The sequence below is a fragment of the Giraffa tippelskirchi genome, chromosome 9 (genome assembly GCF_054371585.1).
Source record: "Giraffa tippelskirchi isolate mGirTip1 chromosome 9, T2T-mGirTip1v1.2.pri, whole genome shotgun sequence".
Taxonomy (NCBI): domain Eukaryota; kingdom Metazoa; phylum Chordata; class Mammalia; order Artiodactyla; family Giraffidae; genus Giraffa; species Giraffa tippelskirchi.
In genome coordinates, this window is record NC_137283.1 from 41,460,567 (window position 1) to 41,477,295 (window position 16,729).

A 16,729-nucleotide genomic window follows, 5' to 3' on the forward strand; every position below is an offset into this window, starting at 1 on the left:
CATCCCTTTGTCCCAAAGGCCAGCAACGTGGCTGTGAAGACTCCTGTGCCGGAAGGCGGAGACAGGGGAAGTGAGCCAGACACTACCTGAGTCTGTCCATGTCTGTGACCTGGTCTTGCCACCCTGCAGCCTCTTTGGCTATAAGACATCTCTCTGTCCCTGTATTGGAGCAACTTACTGGGGCCACGGACATCTGCCAGCTCCCATTCTGGGCAAACTCTGCCAAGCAAGAGGGGACGAAGTGTGGCTTCTTCTCACTGGCTGCAACTTAACAAGCCCCAGACATCCTCCCATTTTTCTGGCTCATCTGGCCTGGCTGGGACAAACAGCTCCTGTGACTTTTGGGGGAGTGGGGTGTACCCTGGTCCTATGTACTCATCCAGCTTTGCTTTTGTCCAGAGGGTTTGAAATCTTAGGGAACCAGTTACCACGTTGATTTCCCAGGGTCCAGCACCCTCAGAGTTTGTCTTAGTAGGTCTGAGGTGGCCCTGGAACCTGAATTTTTAATAAGCTCCTAAGTGATATGAGGGCTTCCCTGGTGGCTCAGCCAGCAAAGATTCTGCCTGCAATGCAGGAGACCTGGGTTTGATCCCTTGATTGGGAAGATCCCTTGGACAAGGGAACAGCTACCCACTCTAGTATTCTAGCCTAGAGAATTCCATGGACCGTGTAGTCCATGGGGTCACAAACAGCTGGACACGACTAAGTGACTTTCACCTTCTGAATGGCCTAGGTGATATGAGGACCAGATTTTTCTTTCATTATTTATTGGGGACCAAATTTTTCACCCACACTCCTATACCCTCCTAGAGGAGAAGAGTTGTAGCATGGTGTATACCATCACCTCCTAACTGGGGGACCTTGAGCAGCCCACCAGCCTTCAGTTTCCTTATGTATAAAATGGAGTTGAAAAAGAATCAATCTCCTGGAGGAAGTTTAAATAAGATAATGCACTTAAAACACTATGTGCCGGACCACCTCAAAAGCCCTCAACAAATGAAGGGGGTATTTTTATTGATAAGACTTGTTTCGTTAAAGGGTAAGGCAGTCAAGCCTTTGGATATACGTACCCAGTTATTTAAGGCTCTCAGTTATTTAGAATGAATTTCTGCCATACAGGAATCAGGCCAAGTTCCCATTTCTTTTTCACTCACCACAGCAAGCGAGTCTTGAGAAATGGGGATGTCCCTACTTCCAGTCCTTGCTATCTTCTCATCCTCATCAACACTCCTTTCTTGCCTCAAACAAACATGCTCTCCAGCGCCCTTCACCCTGTTCCTGTGGGTTGGAGGGGGCAGGGAGGGGGATGCAGAAGGGAGCTTCTCCAGTTCAGCCACCCTGGCTCCCATCTCTGCCTCGGGTCGCACAAGGCAAGTGTAAAGGGCAGATGCAAAACCAGGGGAAAAAAGAATGACAAACTGGAGGTCACACCTCTCTCTCTTCCCTCCCAGAAGGAGAAAAAGTACAAGGGCAGGGGGGTGTGTGGGTGAGAGAGGTCACACCTGTATCAGTTACCAAGTCTTCACCATGGCCCACAAAGCTCTCACAAAATAGTTCTTGGCTTTCACTTACCTTTCCAACTCCACTTTCAACCGTGTACACTCTGTAGTCACACCACTTAGCTTCTTGTTCATGCTCTCGCCAGCCTCTGGGACCTTTCACATGCTGTTTCCTTCCTCCTGCATTGCTCTTCTCCCCCTTCACTTAATAAGCTTCTCATTCCTCGAAACTCGGCTTAAACCTTGTTCATTCAGGGAGGTCTTCTCTGGCCAACTCTCCCCAATCTATTTTGGGATCTGCAGGTACATCTCCCCGTGGTGCCCTGTGTGTTCCCTTCCTGTACCTCATCACATGTGTAATCACCCGTCCAATGTCTGTTCTCCGTCCCCAACCTACTACTTCTATAAGGGCAGGGGTATGTCTTCTTAGTCACTGCTTAATACATTGTTGTTGGTTAGTTAAACTCAGGGGGTACTACAGTACCATCCTGGAGTAAAATGCAATAGTCTTTACAGAGTTCTCCTTTAAAAAAGACTATTCTGAGCAAAAGGCAGTAGACACCGGGTAGGAAAATTGTTACAAATTTTCTTTTAGAAACTCTCCCAGATAGAAATATCTAATTTACAAAGTTAGGGAATAATGTTTGCTGGTACTAACTGGCGATTAAACAGAAAGCTAGCAGGGCCTTCCAGGGCAGTGTAGTTTCTCAAAGAACATGTGAGGGATGTAAAACAGAAAGGCAGGGATTCCCTGGAGGGCCAGTGGTTAGGGCCCAACACCCGCACTCCCCAGGGAGCAGGTTCAATCCCTGGCTGGGGAACCTCGCGGCATGGCCAAATAAAATAGGACGGCATCAGAGACAGAATTATTAAAAGCTTAAAACCCAGCTAAAGGTAAACCTCATTACGGTTCCTCAAACGTGCTCCCCCACCTTAAGGCCTCAGGTCTTTGTAACGCCGTTCCCTCTGCCAAAAGTGCCCTTCCCTCTTTGCCCGTCTAACCTGCGAGAACAAAGTCCCTCACTTTTTAAGTCTAAGCCTTTCAAACACTTCCAAACTCCATGCCAACCTTCCTTCACTGAGAAGCGCACTCTAGTCGCTCTCAGGCGCACGCACGCACCACGCCGGCCCACGCACGCACGTACGTTCGCAAGCATGCACCCCCTTACCAGCCTGGCGCATGTGCTCCAGGCGGCCACGGTTTCTGCTGATTGTTACAAGCCCAGGTTCCTACCTCATCTGAGTTCCCTGAAGACAGGAGAAAATATGTGTTCAGTTCAGTTCAGTCGCTCAGTCGTGTCCGACTCTTCGCGACCCCATGAACCGCAGCACGCCAGGCCTCCCTGTCCATCACCAGCTCCCGGAGTCCACCCAAACCCGTGTCCATCGAGTTGGTGATGCCACTTGCAAAAAATTCTTCTGCTGAGCCTTTTTCCTCTAGGAACCTCTTTTACTTCCCCATCAAATACCCTGGAAGTTTCATGTTATTTTTCCGTCCTGTTTACGGTTCTTGCTTGTTTGAGATATTTTAATAATTTCATCAAAGTTAGAGCTGAAAACGTCACTATTCGGGTGGGGAGGGGGGCAGAATTTTTAAAATATGTATTTGGCTGCACCAGGTCTTAGCTGTGGCATCTGCGATCTTTGATCTTCCTTGCCGCACTCAGTCTCTTTAGTTGCGGCTTGTGGGATCTAGTTCCCTGACCAAGGATGGAAGCCAGGCCCCCTGCATTGGGAGCGCAGTCTTAGCCACTGGACCATCAGGCGAGTCCCTAAAAGTGTCTTTAAGGATAATAATGGCAGCAGCACTTGCCATCTTGCCAAAGCTTACTCTGTGCCAGGCTGTTTTTAAGAAATACTATTAGTGCTATTGAGAAATAACAGCACTAAAAATATGGGTTCTGTTGTCATCTCTATTTATAGAGGAGGAAACTCAGGCCCAGAGAAGTTAAACAACTTGCCCATTGTCACACAGCTGGTGAGTAATGGAGGTAGTGCCTCCCCCACGAGACAAAGTAGGCACAGGGCCGAGGGCCACAATACGTTTAGAAGCCACAGGAATGTTTTAATTTGTTTCAGAATGAGAAGGAAAACAAATTCAAAATTTAGGTTGAAGACAAACTTTTTTTTGCATTTAATATTAATATAAATGTATTTGTACAAGTGTTGTAAAATATAATTTTTAAAAGTGTTTAATGGAAGAGATTCATGAAGGCAGAAGTACCCTAAGAACCCACAGAGGTCATAATGTGACCTTGGTGGAGTCAGAAGTCCAATCAAGTAAGTATGCCCCCAAAATTCGTGTTTTCTCTAGTCTAGTCTAACTCCACATTGTTGCTGTTGTTAAGTCACCAAGTCGTGTCCGACTCTTTGCCACCTCAGGTTCTGCAACCTGCCAGGCTCCTTCATCCATCAGATTTCCCAGGCAGGAATACCGGAGTGGGTTGCCATTTCCTTCTTCAGGGGATCTTCCCGACTCAAGGATCGAACCCGCATCTCCTGCTTGACAGGTGGATTCTTTACCACTGTGCCACCTAGGAAGCCCAACCCCTGGTGTTTTTACAAGTGTGAAAACTGCAGTCCAAGGCCACACAACAAATGGATGGCAGAAAGCAAGCAGAGAAAACAGGTTTCCAGGGGCCAACCGTGGTTAACTACCCTTGTGGTCCAACAGCACCACCTAGTGGTCTTTCCAGGAACTTCGCGTGAAGAGGGTGCAGGTCCAAATACTCCCGAGAAACAAGTACCAGTCTACCCGTGGACTCCATACTCAGCAGTAGCAGAACTCAAACACACCCCCAGAGCAGCCACAGGGCCCAGTGGGCTCTGGCAGAGATGGGCTACATGTTTGGGGACCCTTTCTCCTCTTCTCCTGGTAACACACCACTCCCAGCCTTCTCGACAAGTCATGTGATTTGTTTTCACTGATTTGTTTTGTCAGCTCCAGGCCAGGGTAGTTAAGAGTGGGAGTGTTCTCTCCTGTCCTTCAGTCTGTCTTCCCTCATCCCCCAGTTGGATATAGGGTATTCAGGCGAGGACTCTGAGGCCCTCGGAGATGGCAGAGCCACCAGATAGGTGGGGGAAGCCTGGCTCCCCAGATCACCTTGTGGTGGGTGACCCGCTGAGCCTCGGATTGCACTGTGCTGTAAGAAATATATCTTTATTTTGTCAATAAGTTTGAGCAACTGAGATTCAGGGCTGTTTGTCATAGCAGTGAGGCAACCCTGAGCCTTGCAGGTTCTCGGGGTGGGGTGTGGGGAGGGCGGTGTGTGCAGAAAGTAAACATGGAAACGACTTCCTCCCTAAACTGTGGGCTCCACTGGGACTGAGCACTTCTGCTCCGGGTCCCTTCAACAGAATGTCGAGTAAGGACAGGGAGGTGCCTCCCCACACCCCGCTCCACTTAGCACCGTAAGAACTTAAAGAGCCCCCTCCCCTACCCCAGGTCTGCTGCTGAAACACTTACAGGTTCCACTGTTTTCCTTCCCAGGAGTGGCTTGGCTGGCAATGGTGATAGCGGGGGCGGGGAACTCTGCAAATAGCTAGGGTCTCTGAGGGCAGACAGGTCGCAGCAGGTGGGGCCCCCTGAATCCCACCTTAGGGTAGACCTGTGCCCCTCCCCTGCTCGGCAGAGGAGGCAGGGCTGGACAGAACAGAGAGGGGGTGGGTGGGGCTGGCAGCGTCTCTGCTCTGCAGGGTCCAATGGACCGTGATGGGGAAGGGATGGAGCAGCTTCTGAACCCCCAGCTCATTCACATCAGCTGGTCTGTTCGCCTTGCGACATGGAAGATGTTACTTTTGTTGTAAAAGCTCTTTGTGATGGGCTGGAACCTGGCATAAGTTGGAGGCCTGGTGTCCTTCATGGCTTCCCCTGGAATGCAACAAGGGCCTGGTAGAGCTGGGGCCACCACACCTCCTGCCAGCCCAGCACAGCACACAGCCACGGTGGCTCTGGGTGCTGGACAGTGAAATGCTCCCATGCAGTTAGTAGCCCCTGACCCCTATCTAAGGCCCCCCTCCCCTTCCTTCTTAGAATCTACTAACTAAATGGTATGCCTGGCAAAACACGGGAACCTCAACACCCTGCTTTGGCCCCATGGCCAAGATCTGCCCTGATGGGTGGCACCTAGGGTTCTCTAGTTGTTAACTATTTTAACAGCCTCCCTACCCCAAGCTCACTTCCCCCTCATCACATTTCTCCCCTTGTCCAGCGACTCCCCTCCCACTCCAGTGCTCCACGGCAAACGCCTCCAAGGTCTTGCCCAAGGCTGAACTAGCTCCCCGAAGGCCCACTGGCTGCAAATCCTGCCTGTTGAATTAATAATAAAAATAATACCACTTCTTTAGCATTTACTATGTGCTAGCCACTAGACGAGTCCTTTCTATGTGTAAAAGTCACTTGGGGCTGACCCAGCTGGGGCCCAGACGGTGCCTTCAACCCCTCTGTTCCATGGCTGTTTACACCCCCTGGGAAGATGCAGCTCCTGTCTGTAACTGCTGGGGAGGGGAGAAGTGGTCAGCAGAAGGTCTGTCCATCTGTTCCCCTTCTGGCCTATAAACCGGTTGGCTTAGGGGCATGAGGCCAGACACAGCTTACAGAATGTTCCAGAGATTCTGGGAGCAACTGTGGCTTCAACAGAACACTATGAGGGAAAACTAAACTTTGTCCTGAACCCGTACTGCCCTTATACCCAGGGGGTCATTCCGAATCAGCTCCTCTGACCCCAGTGCTTGGGTTGCTGGATAAAATGCAGGGTGTCCAATTACATCTGAATTTCACGGGTACTTTTTTCAGGATACGTATGTCCCATGCCATACTTGGGGCATACTTACACTAAAAGGTTATTGCTTATCTGAAACACAAATGCAAGTGGGCAGTTTGTATTTTAATCTGTTCCATCTGCAACCTTGTTCCTGGCAGTGGCTTCAGAGGCAATGGGCATGGACCCGTGGGCCCAGCAGGAGAGGAGGAACGCGGAAGCCCTGTGTGATGCCCATCTCTCTCTGTAGACAGAGGAAGTCAGGCCCTTCTCAGAAGAATCTGATGGAGGAGATTCGACCTGGCACTCTACTCAAACATGCCATTCCAGCAGGCCTTCGCTGACCTCCTTGTGTACTACCAGAGCAGCCCCTCAGCCTCTATCTCTGTCTCCTGATTTACCGCTTCTTAAAGCCTCAGTTGTGACCCATGGACCGAACCGACATCAGTGTCATCAGGGAGCTGGTTAGAAATGCAGAATCTCACCACATCTCTGAGATTCATTGAAAGATCACAACCCACATTTTAAGAAGATCCCCAGGTGACAATAAAGGTTGAAAAGCACAGTTCTGTAGCATGGACCACTGCCTGACTCCACTTCATATATCTGTCACCAGCCCTCTGTGAGGGGCCATGACTGTCTTGCTCTCTGACAGACACTCCAGGACAAAAAAAGGAGCATATATGAGGTGCTCAATAAACATCTGTTGAATGAATGAACCAGAATTCAAACCCAGTCTGATAATATCAACCTGCATAGCTCTATGCCTCTTGGTTCACTGACTCATTTAGGGGCAGAGCTGGGATTCAATGGCTCCACATCTCCCTCTACTGGCTGTTCTGAGCAAGATTCTACCAGGAGTACATGCAGAAGGAACGTGTGTCCCTCCCACCTCATGCAGCTTTCTGAGGCTTACTCCTGCTAAAGGTGTTCAGCCACCAGATTTCTCCCAAAACTCTGTGACAAAGGAAGGGAAGTACTTGTTTGTCCCCATTTTTTGGATGTGGAAACTGAGGCCCAGAGAAGTTAAGGTTCTTGCTTGAGCTCACACAACATGAAAGTCGTGAAGCCAGGATTTCAACTCACACTTCTTGATTCCAAATCAAAGCTTCATTCCCTAGTTCATATTCATTTCGCCCACAGTCCCTGAGTGTCAGCTCCAACCTGGGAGCTGGGAGGGCATTAATGACTTAACTAAGAAGCCCTGGAACCTCAAGGCCTCACCAGGCTAGAGGGATACTCAAGGAATGGTGATGGTGCTTGTGCAAACTCAGAAAGCTATGAGCGCACAAAGATGGGCTCATCTGCCTGGAGGACTCCTGGAAGACTTCTCAGAGGAGGTGACATCTGAAAGTTAGCCAGCAGAGGGAGGGCAGAAGAAAGACCAGAGTGTGAGAAATCTGGAGCCCTGCTCATAGCATAGTGAGCCAGAGGAATGTGACGAGGGGCAAGGCTGGGCCCACCTGCCAAGGCCTGGAATGGCAAGAGGGTGGTGGCCCTTACCCATGTGCCAGCTGTACTCCCAGGATGACACTATCGGATACAGAAACTTCTCCTCCGGTTTCTGCCGATACCGCTCCCGGAGGTACGAGGCCCGGCCTTCACCGTCGTGGGAGATGCCTTGGAAGAGCAGCTGCAGGGTGCTGGGGGGGACCTGCCTCATCCCTGAGCCCACGGGTTTGGTCTGATCTGCAGGCCCCTGCATTGCTCTTTGGGCCTGCCAGCCTCTGTCTACCTTGCGTGCAGGGTCCTGGACACCCACTCCCCTGGACAGCTGATCCTGGAGCCCCCTGGTCTCTGGCCGTCCAGCAGGTACCTCCTTGCTGTCAGGGGAGCTGGTGGCCTGCGATGGCCCCGCTCCCGAAGCTAACTGGAAGGGGGCTTTCTGAGGCTGCTTCCTGGGCAAGGCTTCCTCCTTCAGGTGCCTGTGGCCATAGGTGAGGTTCCAGGCCACCCGAGCGGCGGTCTCCTTGCGGATGTGCTCCTGCCAGCAGGCTTGCTTCTGGGAGGTGAACAGATCCTTCATGGCAGTGTGGGGGAGGGGCCAGGGAGGGAGGAAACATTCTGTATCCTGTGTTTGCACCGCTGGTGCCTCATCTCCAGGGATACGTGCAGCCAATGAGGGCTGAGTTGCCAAGGCCCTGCTGGCAAGGAGGGGCTGGGCTGCTGGCAGTGGGACAGACAGGACTGAAGGCCACACCCACCCAGGCTGCCTGGCAGGGGGCCACGTTCTCCCCTAAAGGAACCAGGGCTGGCGCCTTTGCCCTTCATACCCAGAGGATCCCCAGTGGCACATAGGGTTTCACAGCTTCTATTCCATCTGGCAAACCCAAGTGTACCCCTAACTGCGTGCCAGGCACCCAAGGGAGTCTAAAAGAGAGGTCCAGTCTCCACTCCAGGAAACTCTGGACAATGTGGCTGGGAGCCAACCCCTCATACAGCTCTGCCACCTGACAGCTACACGGCCTCATCTGTGCAGCGAGGTGATGGTAGGAACTTAAATGTTCAGACAATGACATTAGGACAGTGTGTAACCAGCTGGGGACAAACAGCGCCTGGCACAGAGGAAGCCCTTGGTAAATGTCAGCTTATGATTAGCAAGCACCTGCTAGGTGCCAGCTGCTAGGCTGAGGTCCATGTGCCTTAAACCACCTGCTTGATTACTGGGGCTCTCATAGCCTCCTCTTCGGGTGGGCAAAGGGAGGCCTGGAGAAATACTGTGCCCTGGGCACACTGCCCATATGCGCCAGGCCCTGGGCTGGGGGCTTCACTAAGTGACCCTACTCAGTGACTTCCTCATAGGCTCTCTTATGCCATTTTTCCAGGTGAGAAAAGTGATGCTCAGCACTGTTAAATGGTTGCACTGGGATTGACTCCAAAACCCAGAGCTCCGTTACAGACCCTCCCATGTGACACGTATTATGAGAGAGGCACAGGCAGGGTGGGGCGGAGGATCCACCAGCAGGACCGTGAAGTCAGCCTCCCGGATCCTCACATTCTGCCTCCTTGACCAGGACCCTCCGGGGTGAGTACCAGAGAGAAGGCGGTTACCCACAGTGCCCTGGGGCCTCTCGCCTTTCCGCTCTGCTGGGTGTGCTCTCGTTTATTCATTCAACAAACATTCACTTTCTCTTGACCCTGTGCCAGGCACCCAGCCAGGTAATAAAGGAGATGAGAAGGGACAGAACCCACAGGCTTCCTGCCCTCAGTGTTTCTCTGTCCAGGGGAGACAGATACATAACCAGATGGATAGAAGGGCAGGCAGGGAATTAGGGGGATGGTCTGGGTAGTCTTCCTGGAGGAGGTGTCCTTTATTGAGAACTGAACCATGAACACCAGTTCATGACAACTCTCCTGCCATGAGGCAGGTTAAGTAAGGATGGAGGGAGTAAAGTCTACAGTTAGGGGGCTGGGGGGTGCCAAGACCCTGGGGTCAAACGGTGGTGGGGTGGAGAACTCAAGAAAGCATCCATGGCCCAGACCACCCCCACCCACAGACTGGTTAGCCCAGGTGCTCAGAGCACCAGAGGATGGAGGCGGATATCCTTCTGCCTTGGAGCTTCGGAGACCCTGTGCTGTCCCCACCACCAGGGCTCCCCACAGTGCCACAGTTTGTGTGTCTAAGACCGCCCCTGGTGGTCACCGAGGTGACAACAGCCCAGGCAGCTGCCCTCTCACCCAGTGGACAGGCTTACCCCTCCATGGGAGGGCTGTGGGAGGGTGCAGAGAGGCACCCCTAAAGTGCTGCCTTTCCGTGGGCCCAAGGACAGCCAGCCACCCACAGGGCAACCCACCTTCAGATTCTGTTCCCATGTTAAGGTGTCCAGCCTGAGTGAGGCCCCTTGGAACAGCTTCAGGACCCCAAGTTTTAGTTTAGACTTCCAGAGTTTTAACACAGCCTCGATCATCACTATCCTTTCTGAGTCCGGGCACACTCCCCTGTAAAAAACTGCAGATGATCCTAACAGTGCTTAGCATTGTTACTTCTGTTTTTCTTACTCTAGATTTTGAAACTCATTTGTAAGCCACCAACAGGGACTTCCCTGGTGGTCCGGTGGCTAAGACTCTATGCTCCCAGTGCAGAGGGCTCAGGTTCTACCCCTGGTCAGGGAACTAGATCCCACATGCTGCAACTAAGACCCTGTGAAACCAAATAAATATCAAAAAATAAATAAAAGCCACCACCCACCCCTGAGAAGGTGTGCGGGCAGCCTCCAGGCCGGCCTCTGGTCTATGTGAGCAGGGTCACAGGTGCACCTGAGTCTCCACCTGCCTTCTGACCAGGCCCCCGGGCCCCCAGGGACCCACGTTGTCCACCCCCACAATGACCCAACCCTAATCCTCAGCCTGTAATTTTGTCCAAGGGCCTCTCCTAGGACTCTTTAAAGTAGCTTCTCCTGGAATTAAGCTCTCAGAGCAGAAGAATCACCTTAGGCACTGAGCGAGTAATAATAATTTTGTGAACCTTGTCAGTGATATTCTTTACAGCATCTTGTTGGTTAATCCTGAGAACACTCTACGGAGTAGGTCCCATTACCCCATGTCACCGGAGAAAATCAGGGAGGTGCTGTTTTCTGTGAGTGTATGCCATCGGCCGGAGGTCACAGATTTGGATCTGCCGGCCTTTGCTAATAGCCCCCATGCTAAACGGTTTCTCCACAAACCGTGCTTCCCCCTGTGAGGTACCCCTTCCACTTCACCTCGGGCAGCTGAGTCTCCTCAAAACTCATGCAGCCCCTCTCCCAGCAGCTCAGGGCTTGCCCAGGTCAGTTGGGAGATGGATGTGTTGTGAGATCTTTCTGAAGATTCGTCTTAGAGTGGATTTCCCCATTATCGTCCCATTTTATGGATAAAGGCACTGAGGCACAAGAGCAGGTAACTGCCTGAGGTGTGTGAACTGAGACTGGAATCCAGACTTTCTGACCTGCTGCTTTCTGAGTGTTTCTCACACATGAGTTTCCTTTGCTGCTACTAGCGGGGCCTGAAGCAGGCATTTCTGGGGCTTGGTGCCTCTGCCAAGGCTTCCTTCTCTGATATCACCCCACTGGCGCCCAGCATCAGCTTTGCCCTAAGAATGTCCACGCTGACAGGGAGAGGTGTCTGGTGCTTGGGAAGGCAGCGGTCATGGTCAAGGCAGAGGGAGCAATGTGGGCAATAAAAGGCTTGCAGATTCTTTCATCTTCGAGCTTTGTCCTGGGGAGATAAGCAGGCCCAACATACCGAACGCCCTTGGATGCGAGCCACAAAGTCAGGCTCGTAAATTCCCCACCTCCTGCAGGCCTGCTTGGGAGAACTCATGAGGGAGAAAGAAGGGGTGTAGAGTGGGCCACCCTAAATTCCTTGCACATGAGCTGGTCCCCTGTGGGCTCAGGGACCCAGACAAAAGCCTTATCACAAAGCAGAAAGGATCTCTTTGTCTAGAAGGATTCCTCCCACCAAGTGTTTGGGCAGCACCCCGAGGACAAAGCAGAGGGAAAAAATGGGACTCAGCCTTGCCTTGAGTGATTTGACATTTTCACTCCCTCTTGGAGTTATGATTTGCTATTGTGAGGAGCAGAAAAAAATTAGCCAAACAAGCTGCGTTTCTGGGAGAGTTTTCATTAGGTGAAATTAGTTGGTTACAAAGCCCCATCTTCCCACGAGTTAATGGAGACTTGGAGAGAGTCCATCCTTTCGGTCAAGCGCTAAAGCCTAAGGGCACTTGAATTAATAATATTGCCCATTTTAAAATACAAACTTGGGGGTTGACAAGGATTGAGCACCCATTTCGCCATTAATCTTTACTCTGCTAATTTCTAAGGCTGTGCAGTTTTCAAGGAAAATTAAATCCCTGTGTGCCCAACTCATTTTACACCAAACTCATCAAAATGTGGCTTTCAAGGCCCGTTTGAAGTCTCAAGACCAGATATGTGGACAAGGGCCCATGTTAATAAAAGGCTTCCTCCCTGGTTGCAATGCTGCCCTGAGTCACAGAGGGAAACTGGGTGAGGAACAGGAGGGCGTCTGGGCGTCGAGGGGGACGGACCTGTTCTGAGCTGGGGGTCTCTGCATGGCAGCCGGAAGCTGCTGTGCACCTAACTTCCACTGGTCACCAGAGAGCAATGGTCCAGCCAGCGCTTGGTAGGAAAGGGGCAGAGTCAACCAGTGAAAGTCAGAAAGGGCCTGGCACCCAGTTGGTAAAGGGTCAGGTTTCAAAGTTTTCAAGGTGTTTGTACAAACAACAGCTGGTTCCCATAGCAGCACGTCCAGGTGCAGATAACAGCTGCCCTGTGGTACTAGCCACTGACCAGTTGAGAAATACACAGGTTTCATCCTGAGACGTCCTTCATGTAATTGCCAGGGGGAACACCAGGAGCAGCACCTCTGTACTAACAAGTAGCCTGTAGAGGAGGCCCATCACCTCTGGCAGGGTTTGATCACAGAGAGCAGTGGCCAAGACTCACAGCTCCCAGAGGGCTCTCAGCTGACCCTCACAGCCTCTCCTGGGGCAGGGAGGAGGGGCACACTCGGAGAGGTGAAGCAGCTTCCCCAAGCCACACTGCCAGTGAGTGGCCGAGCCAGGACGTAATCCCTAGGTTACTTGATGCTAAAGTCCAGCTATTAATTTACAAATGCTGCCTCCCCAGAAACCAGCCAGGCTTCAATAGGGTGGGATCCTGGTCTCCTCTTTGGGCAAAGGCAGCCTACCGTGGCCTCTCCAGACCCACTGGAGACAGCCTGCATTCCGCAAAGCCCACAGATGTCCTGGAGCCCAGGAACAGACGTTCATGGCACAGGCCCACAGACAAGGCTGCTCTCTCCAGAACAATGGGCAGAAAGACCCTCCACCCCTCCAGTCCTCCTCTCACCTTTCAGAGGTACACACGCATCACTGTCCTGATCACCAGCTGGGCGTCGGGAAGGAACACACCAAAAGAAGCCTTTCTCTCCACCCCTCACCCCCAGTGCAGGGCTGGGGGTCCAGAATGGACTTCCTGTCATCATGGCACTTGCTGGTGCCCGGGGGGGGGGGGCGGGGGGGGGGCGGGAGGGAGGGACTCTGGGTTCCTGCTGTGCCTCTGCTCCCACAGCAGGATAAGCAGGGAGGTAGAGCTCCCACTCTGGGGACAAAAGGCAGGGGCCAGAATCCGCCCCCAGTGAGCCTCGAGATGCCAAACATGTCACCGCAGCACCCGAGTTAGCGTCCTCGGCATAAATTCACATCACAGCACTGCTGCAGCGCAGGAGGCAGGGGCTAAGGGTGTCGTAAGCACATGGCAAGGAGAAGCTTCCCGAGCAGCAAGGAGAAACAGAGGGAGGGAAGACTCACCACCAACTCCAAACCCTGTTGTCCCAAGGAGTGATAGGTGACACCACTTCTTACCTGAATACATTCCCTACAGCGAGGGTTTCATAGCTCATCAGGAAAAAGGCTTTCTCTCTCTCTCTTATAAAACCACAGCCTTCCCTTCAGTGGGTTTCGTATCTGGGACTCTCAACCAGGGCAAACCACAGCAAACTTCCCTGGGAGGCTGTGTTGGTGCCAGGGCGCCTCACCTTGATAAACTCCCCCCCCCCCCCCCCCCCGGGGCCTGCGGAGAAGTAGAACATCCCCCAGCGAAAAGAAAGGAAGTTCCCTGTTGAGACAAGTGGCTCAATCTGCATCCTTTCAGCCAGGGTTTGGCAGGGTGGGTCAGAGCCTCAAACCACTTTAGGCAAGGACACCATCCAAGAACATCGGGGAGCTTACGGAGCAAACGTCGTATTTAATAAGTTATAAGATACAATTTACAGTCGGCATTTGGTTCCAGTTTCACTTCCACGTCCCAGTTCACGAGGCCTGTGGTCCTTCCACATCAGGCTTCAGGCAGTTCCAGTTTCTAACAGGTAGGCTTTGCCAACATGCACCCCCAGCTGCTGCACCTCAGGGAGGGTTCACCCACCTTGCCCTGTGCCACCCACGAACCCAATCGAGATGACAGCGCCCACCTCCTGAGGGCTCGGCAGCCAGTCTGAAAGGACATTTTCATTTTTATTCCAAAGCAGGTGTGCAAGAAGGCATGCAAAATGCCTTATACCCCATTTTCGGAATTTTGCAGCTGCCCCTTGCTTTCCAAACAGCCTTGGGTGGCACGTCCTCAGGGCCGAATATGCTTTCTTTGTTTCTGCAAATGGTGAAGGACCACCAATGAGCTATGGTCCTCCCTCCCCTGTCATTCCTTGACTGTCAGGCCAAAGGTCGGCAGGGGTTTCCTTCTATAATTATTTTCCAGAAAAAGGCTAGGCTGGGGCCAACTGGGGGTGGGTGTGGAGTGTTTTGTGGCGCAGGAGGCCTCCACTAACCCTCAGACCCATACACGGTCTCTCCCGACGTGCTGGAAACTCAACAGACTGATGGCTGGAGCATGGGCTAAAAACAGGGACTCGTGTTGGTTTAAAAAAAGGGGGGGAATCTTTGGCAAGTGGGGGGCTGCTCACTACTCAGACCCAGTGACTGAAATGGACTTTGAAAACAAAAGCAAAGACCTGGCTGTCGAGATGGTCACACGCAATGACCCTGCAGGGAAGCCAGCAGCAGGATGAGGGCAGAGGCACCAGGAAGCCATTCTGGCCAGTCCAGCACCTTGGACTCTGCCCTCGGGGCGGTGGAGGGGGGTGGCGGTAGTAGTGTTAAAACAAAGGTGTCCACCTAGTACCCTTTTCTCACATGATACGGTCATCTCCTTCTCTAAATGACAGCATAAACTAGGTCTACTCTTTTTCCCTGTCCCTCCTCCCAGCCTTGTTTTGTAAACTGACTAGCTAATTTCATTTCTTAAAAATACGAGCCTGGTCTGTTCCGGTTGTGTCTGGAGGGGGTGATCTGTGCCACAAGAGGTCTGATTGGCCAGGTCTATTGAATCAATTTTCACTTCCTTACTCCCCAACACGTCCCTAAAGAATCAAGTTTAGGACGTCTTTCTGTACTAAAAGGAAAAAAAAAAAAGAGGCAATGTTTTGAGGATGGGGTTTTCAGACCCACAAACAGGCCAGAGGACTTTGTATAAAATGAGTTAACAGACAAGCAACAGAGGCGGCCGCCAGCGCGGCTCCCGGGACCCGACGGGAAGCGTTTTAAGGCACAGTGACGTGGAACGGGCTGCCAGGGATGTGCTCCTCTCCCCACTTCACGGCCAGAACGTAATCCCCCCGCTCCTTGACGACGTAGGTCACATTGTACTGCTGGTTGCCCACGTGCTTCATGGAGACTTCTTCGCAGGGGGTGGTGGGCCCGTGGACCCCAATCAGCAGCATGTTGGAACCTGGGGGTGGGGGTGGGGGGGCAGAGAAAGGTGGTGACGTCACGAGGATGCACCCAAGAAGGCAGAGGAAGGGGAGGGGAGATGGGCGCCAAACGAACGGTAGCGGTTACTGCCTACGGTTACTGCCTACACTTCTCGGATGATGCTTGGGGCCAGTGAGAGGTGGGAGAGCAGAGGACTCATATGAGTTCAAATCCCTGCCCTGCTGCTTCCTAGGTGGGTGACCTTGGACGTGGAACCTCACCTCTCTCTGCCTTAGCTCCCCCATGTGTAAACAGAGGTGACACTACACCTACCCCCTGGGCTACTGGTGAGGTTTAGAGGAACTGTTACAGGTGAAGCCCTTAGCACACAGTAAAAAGGCTATGTAAGCGCTATCTAACCTCACTTATTCTCTTGGGAACCTTCAGGAATATTATTATGCCCATTTTAGAGAAGAGTAAACTGACTTTCAGAAAGACATTTAGTAACTGTCCCAAGGGCACATGGCTGATAAGCGCTGGGAAGGAGGGGAGGGAGGTAGAGAGAGATAAGTAAGTGGTGGAGCCAGGTTTCCAGCCAGATGTGCCAGGTGCCAGGACCTAGGCAACTAAATCACTTTGACACCCAAGTAAATACCCAAGTTCAGACTGCAGTTAAAGCAATTAGTGGCAGAGGAGAGGCCAGGTTACTGATTCAGTGTAACAGGGATAATGAAACCTTTCCTATGTACCTTGAGGTCATTTGAAAAAAATCAAGAGGCAAATCATTTAAAAATACTTAGCGCAGGATAAGATAATGATCATATGATGCAGAGGGTGGCCCCCACATCCTTCCTTCCTCGCGTAGGGACAGGCTGCCTACCGGCTTTGCTGCAGTCCACCAGGAAGGAGCTCTTCTGGCCCAGGAAGGCCTTCGAGAGCCCTGCGCCCTTGGAGGTCACCTTGCTGGCATCCGAGGATGCCTTGGGGATGGCGCTGTAGCAGGTCTCTGTCGAGGACCTGGTCACCGACTCCACCAGGATGGAGGAGGTCTCGTTGGCCGAGCCGGGGCTGACCAGACGCTGGCCTGGGATACGGGAGGGAGGAAACGGGTGTGACTGGTCAGACAAGGCAAGTGCCCAGAGCAGAAATCCCAGGAGAGCCCCAACTCCCCAACATCTGGATCCAAAAGCCACCACACCTCTCCCTCACACCCCCAACACCTGGAT

General features: G+C 52.3%; 3 protein-coding genes and 1 long non-coding RNA gene across 21 annotated transcripts in view; 1 reads left to right on the top strand and 3 right to left on the bottom strand.

Annotated features, from left to right (window-relative positions):
* The window catches only part of ABHD6 (abhydrolase domain containing 6, acylglycerol lipase), a 93,422-nt gene extending 90,819 nt beyond the window's left edge, over positions 1-2,603 (bottom strand). Inside the window, exon 1 of one of the 3 annotated variants that reach the window (XM_081524740.1) lies at positions 1,573-2,603. Coding sequence is in view for 1 of the 3 variants with exons in the window: in XM_081524731.1 (XP_081380857.1) it covers positions 1,573-1,634 (62 nt within the window). In the remaining 2 variants the exon portion in view is untranslated. The remainder of the gene's footprint in view (positions 1-1,572) is intronic. The other 2 variants (XM_081524731.1, XM_081524741.1) reach the window with 2 other exon arrangements.
* A 1,005-nt stretch (positions 2,604-3,608) lies between these two features.
* On the bottom strand, positions 3,609-8,348 carry LOC145519854 (protein SPMIP1). Of its 3 annotated transcripts, XR_014063967.1 has the most exons (3): positions 7,763-8,299; positions 4,966-5,370; positions 3,609-4,642 (listed from the first exon to the last, which is right to left on the bottom strand). XR_014063967.1 is itself a non-coding variant. In XM_081524746.1 (2 exons), exons 1-2 carry the CDS (start codon positions 8,283-8,285, stop codon positions 5,252-5,254), a joined length of 642 nt encoding a protein of 213 aa, XP_081380872.1. In that variant the 5' UTR covers positions 8,286-8,348; the 3' UTR covers positions 4,643-5,251. The 3 variants fall into 3 exon arrangements, 2 of the variants coding, with proteins under 2 accessions (XP_081380872.1, XP_081380873.1); XM_081524746.1 differs by lacking the exon at positions 3,609-4,642 and having other exon boundaries at positions 4,643-5,370; positions 7,763-8,348; XM_081524747.1 differs by lacking the exons at positions 3,609-4,642; positions 4,966-5,370 and adding an exon at positions 6,369-6,540 and having other exon boundaries at positions 7,763-8,291.
* A 22-nt stretch (positions 8,349-8,370) lies between these two features.
* On the top strand, positions 8,371-9,446 carry LOC145519863 (uncharacterized). Its single transcript, XR_014063977.1, has 2 exons — positions 8,371-8,835; positions 9,085-9,446. It is a non-coding gene; the product is annotated as an uncharacterized LOC145519863 (long non-coding RNA).
* A 4,538-nt stretch (positions 9,447-13,984) lies between these two features.
* The window catches only part of FLNB (filamin B), a 138,908-nt gene continuing 136,163 nt past the window's right edge, over positions 13,985-16,729 (bottom strand). For all 14 annotated transcript variants that reach the window (XM_081524754.1, XM_081524753.1, XM_081524752.1 and 11 more), the window contains 2 exons: positions 16,384-16,587; positions 13,985-15,540 (listed from right to left, as the gene is read on the bottom strand). In XM_081524754.1, coding sequence (XP_081380880.1) covers positions 15,353-15,540; positions 16,384-16,587 — 392 coding nt within the window. In that variant the 3' untranslated portion in view covers positions 13,985-15,352. The remainder of the gene's footprint in view (positions 15,541-16,383; positions 16,588-16,729) is intronic.

Bases quoted from the DNA above. Each gene is read 5' to 3' on its own strand.
- LOC145519854 (XM_081524747.1), bottom strand. From the start codon at position 8,285: ATGAAGGATCTGTTCACCTCCCAGAAGCAAGCCTGCTGGCAGGAGCAC. The intron at 6,541-7,762 runs GTAAGGGCCACC...CTCCTCCATCAG, and splicing joins GGAGTACAGCTGGCACATGG to ATTCTTCTGAGAAGGGCCTG.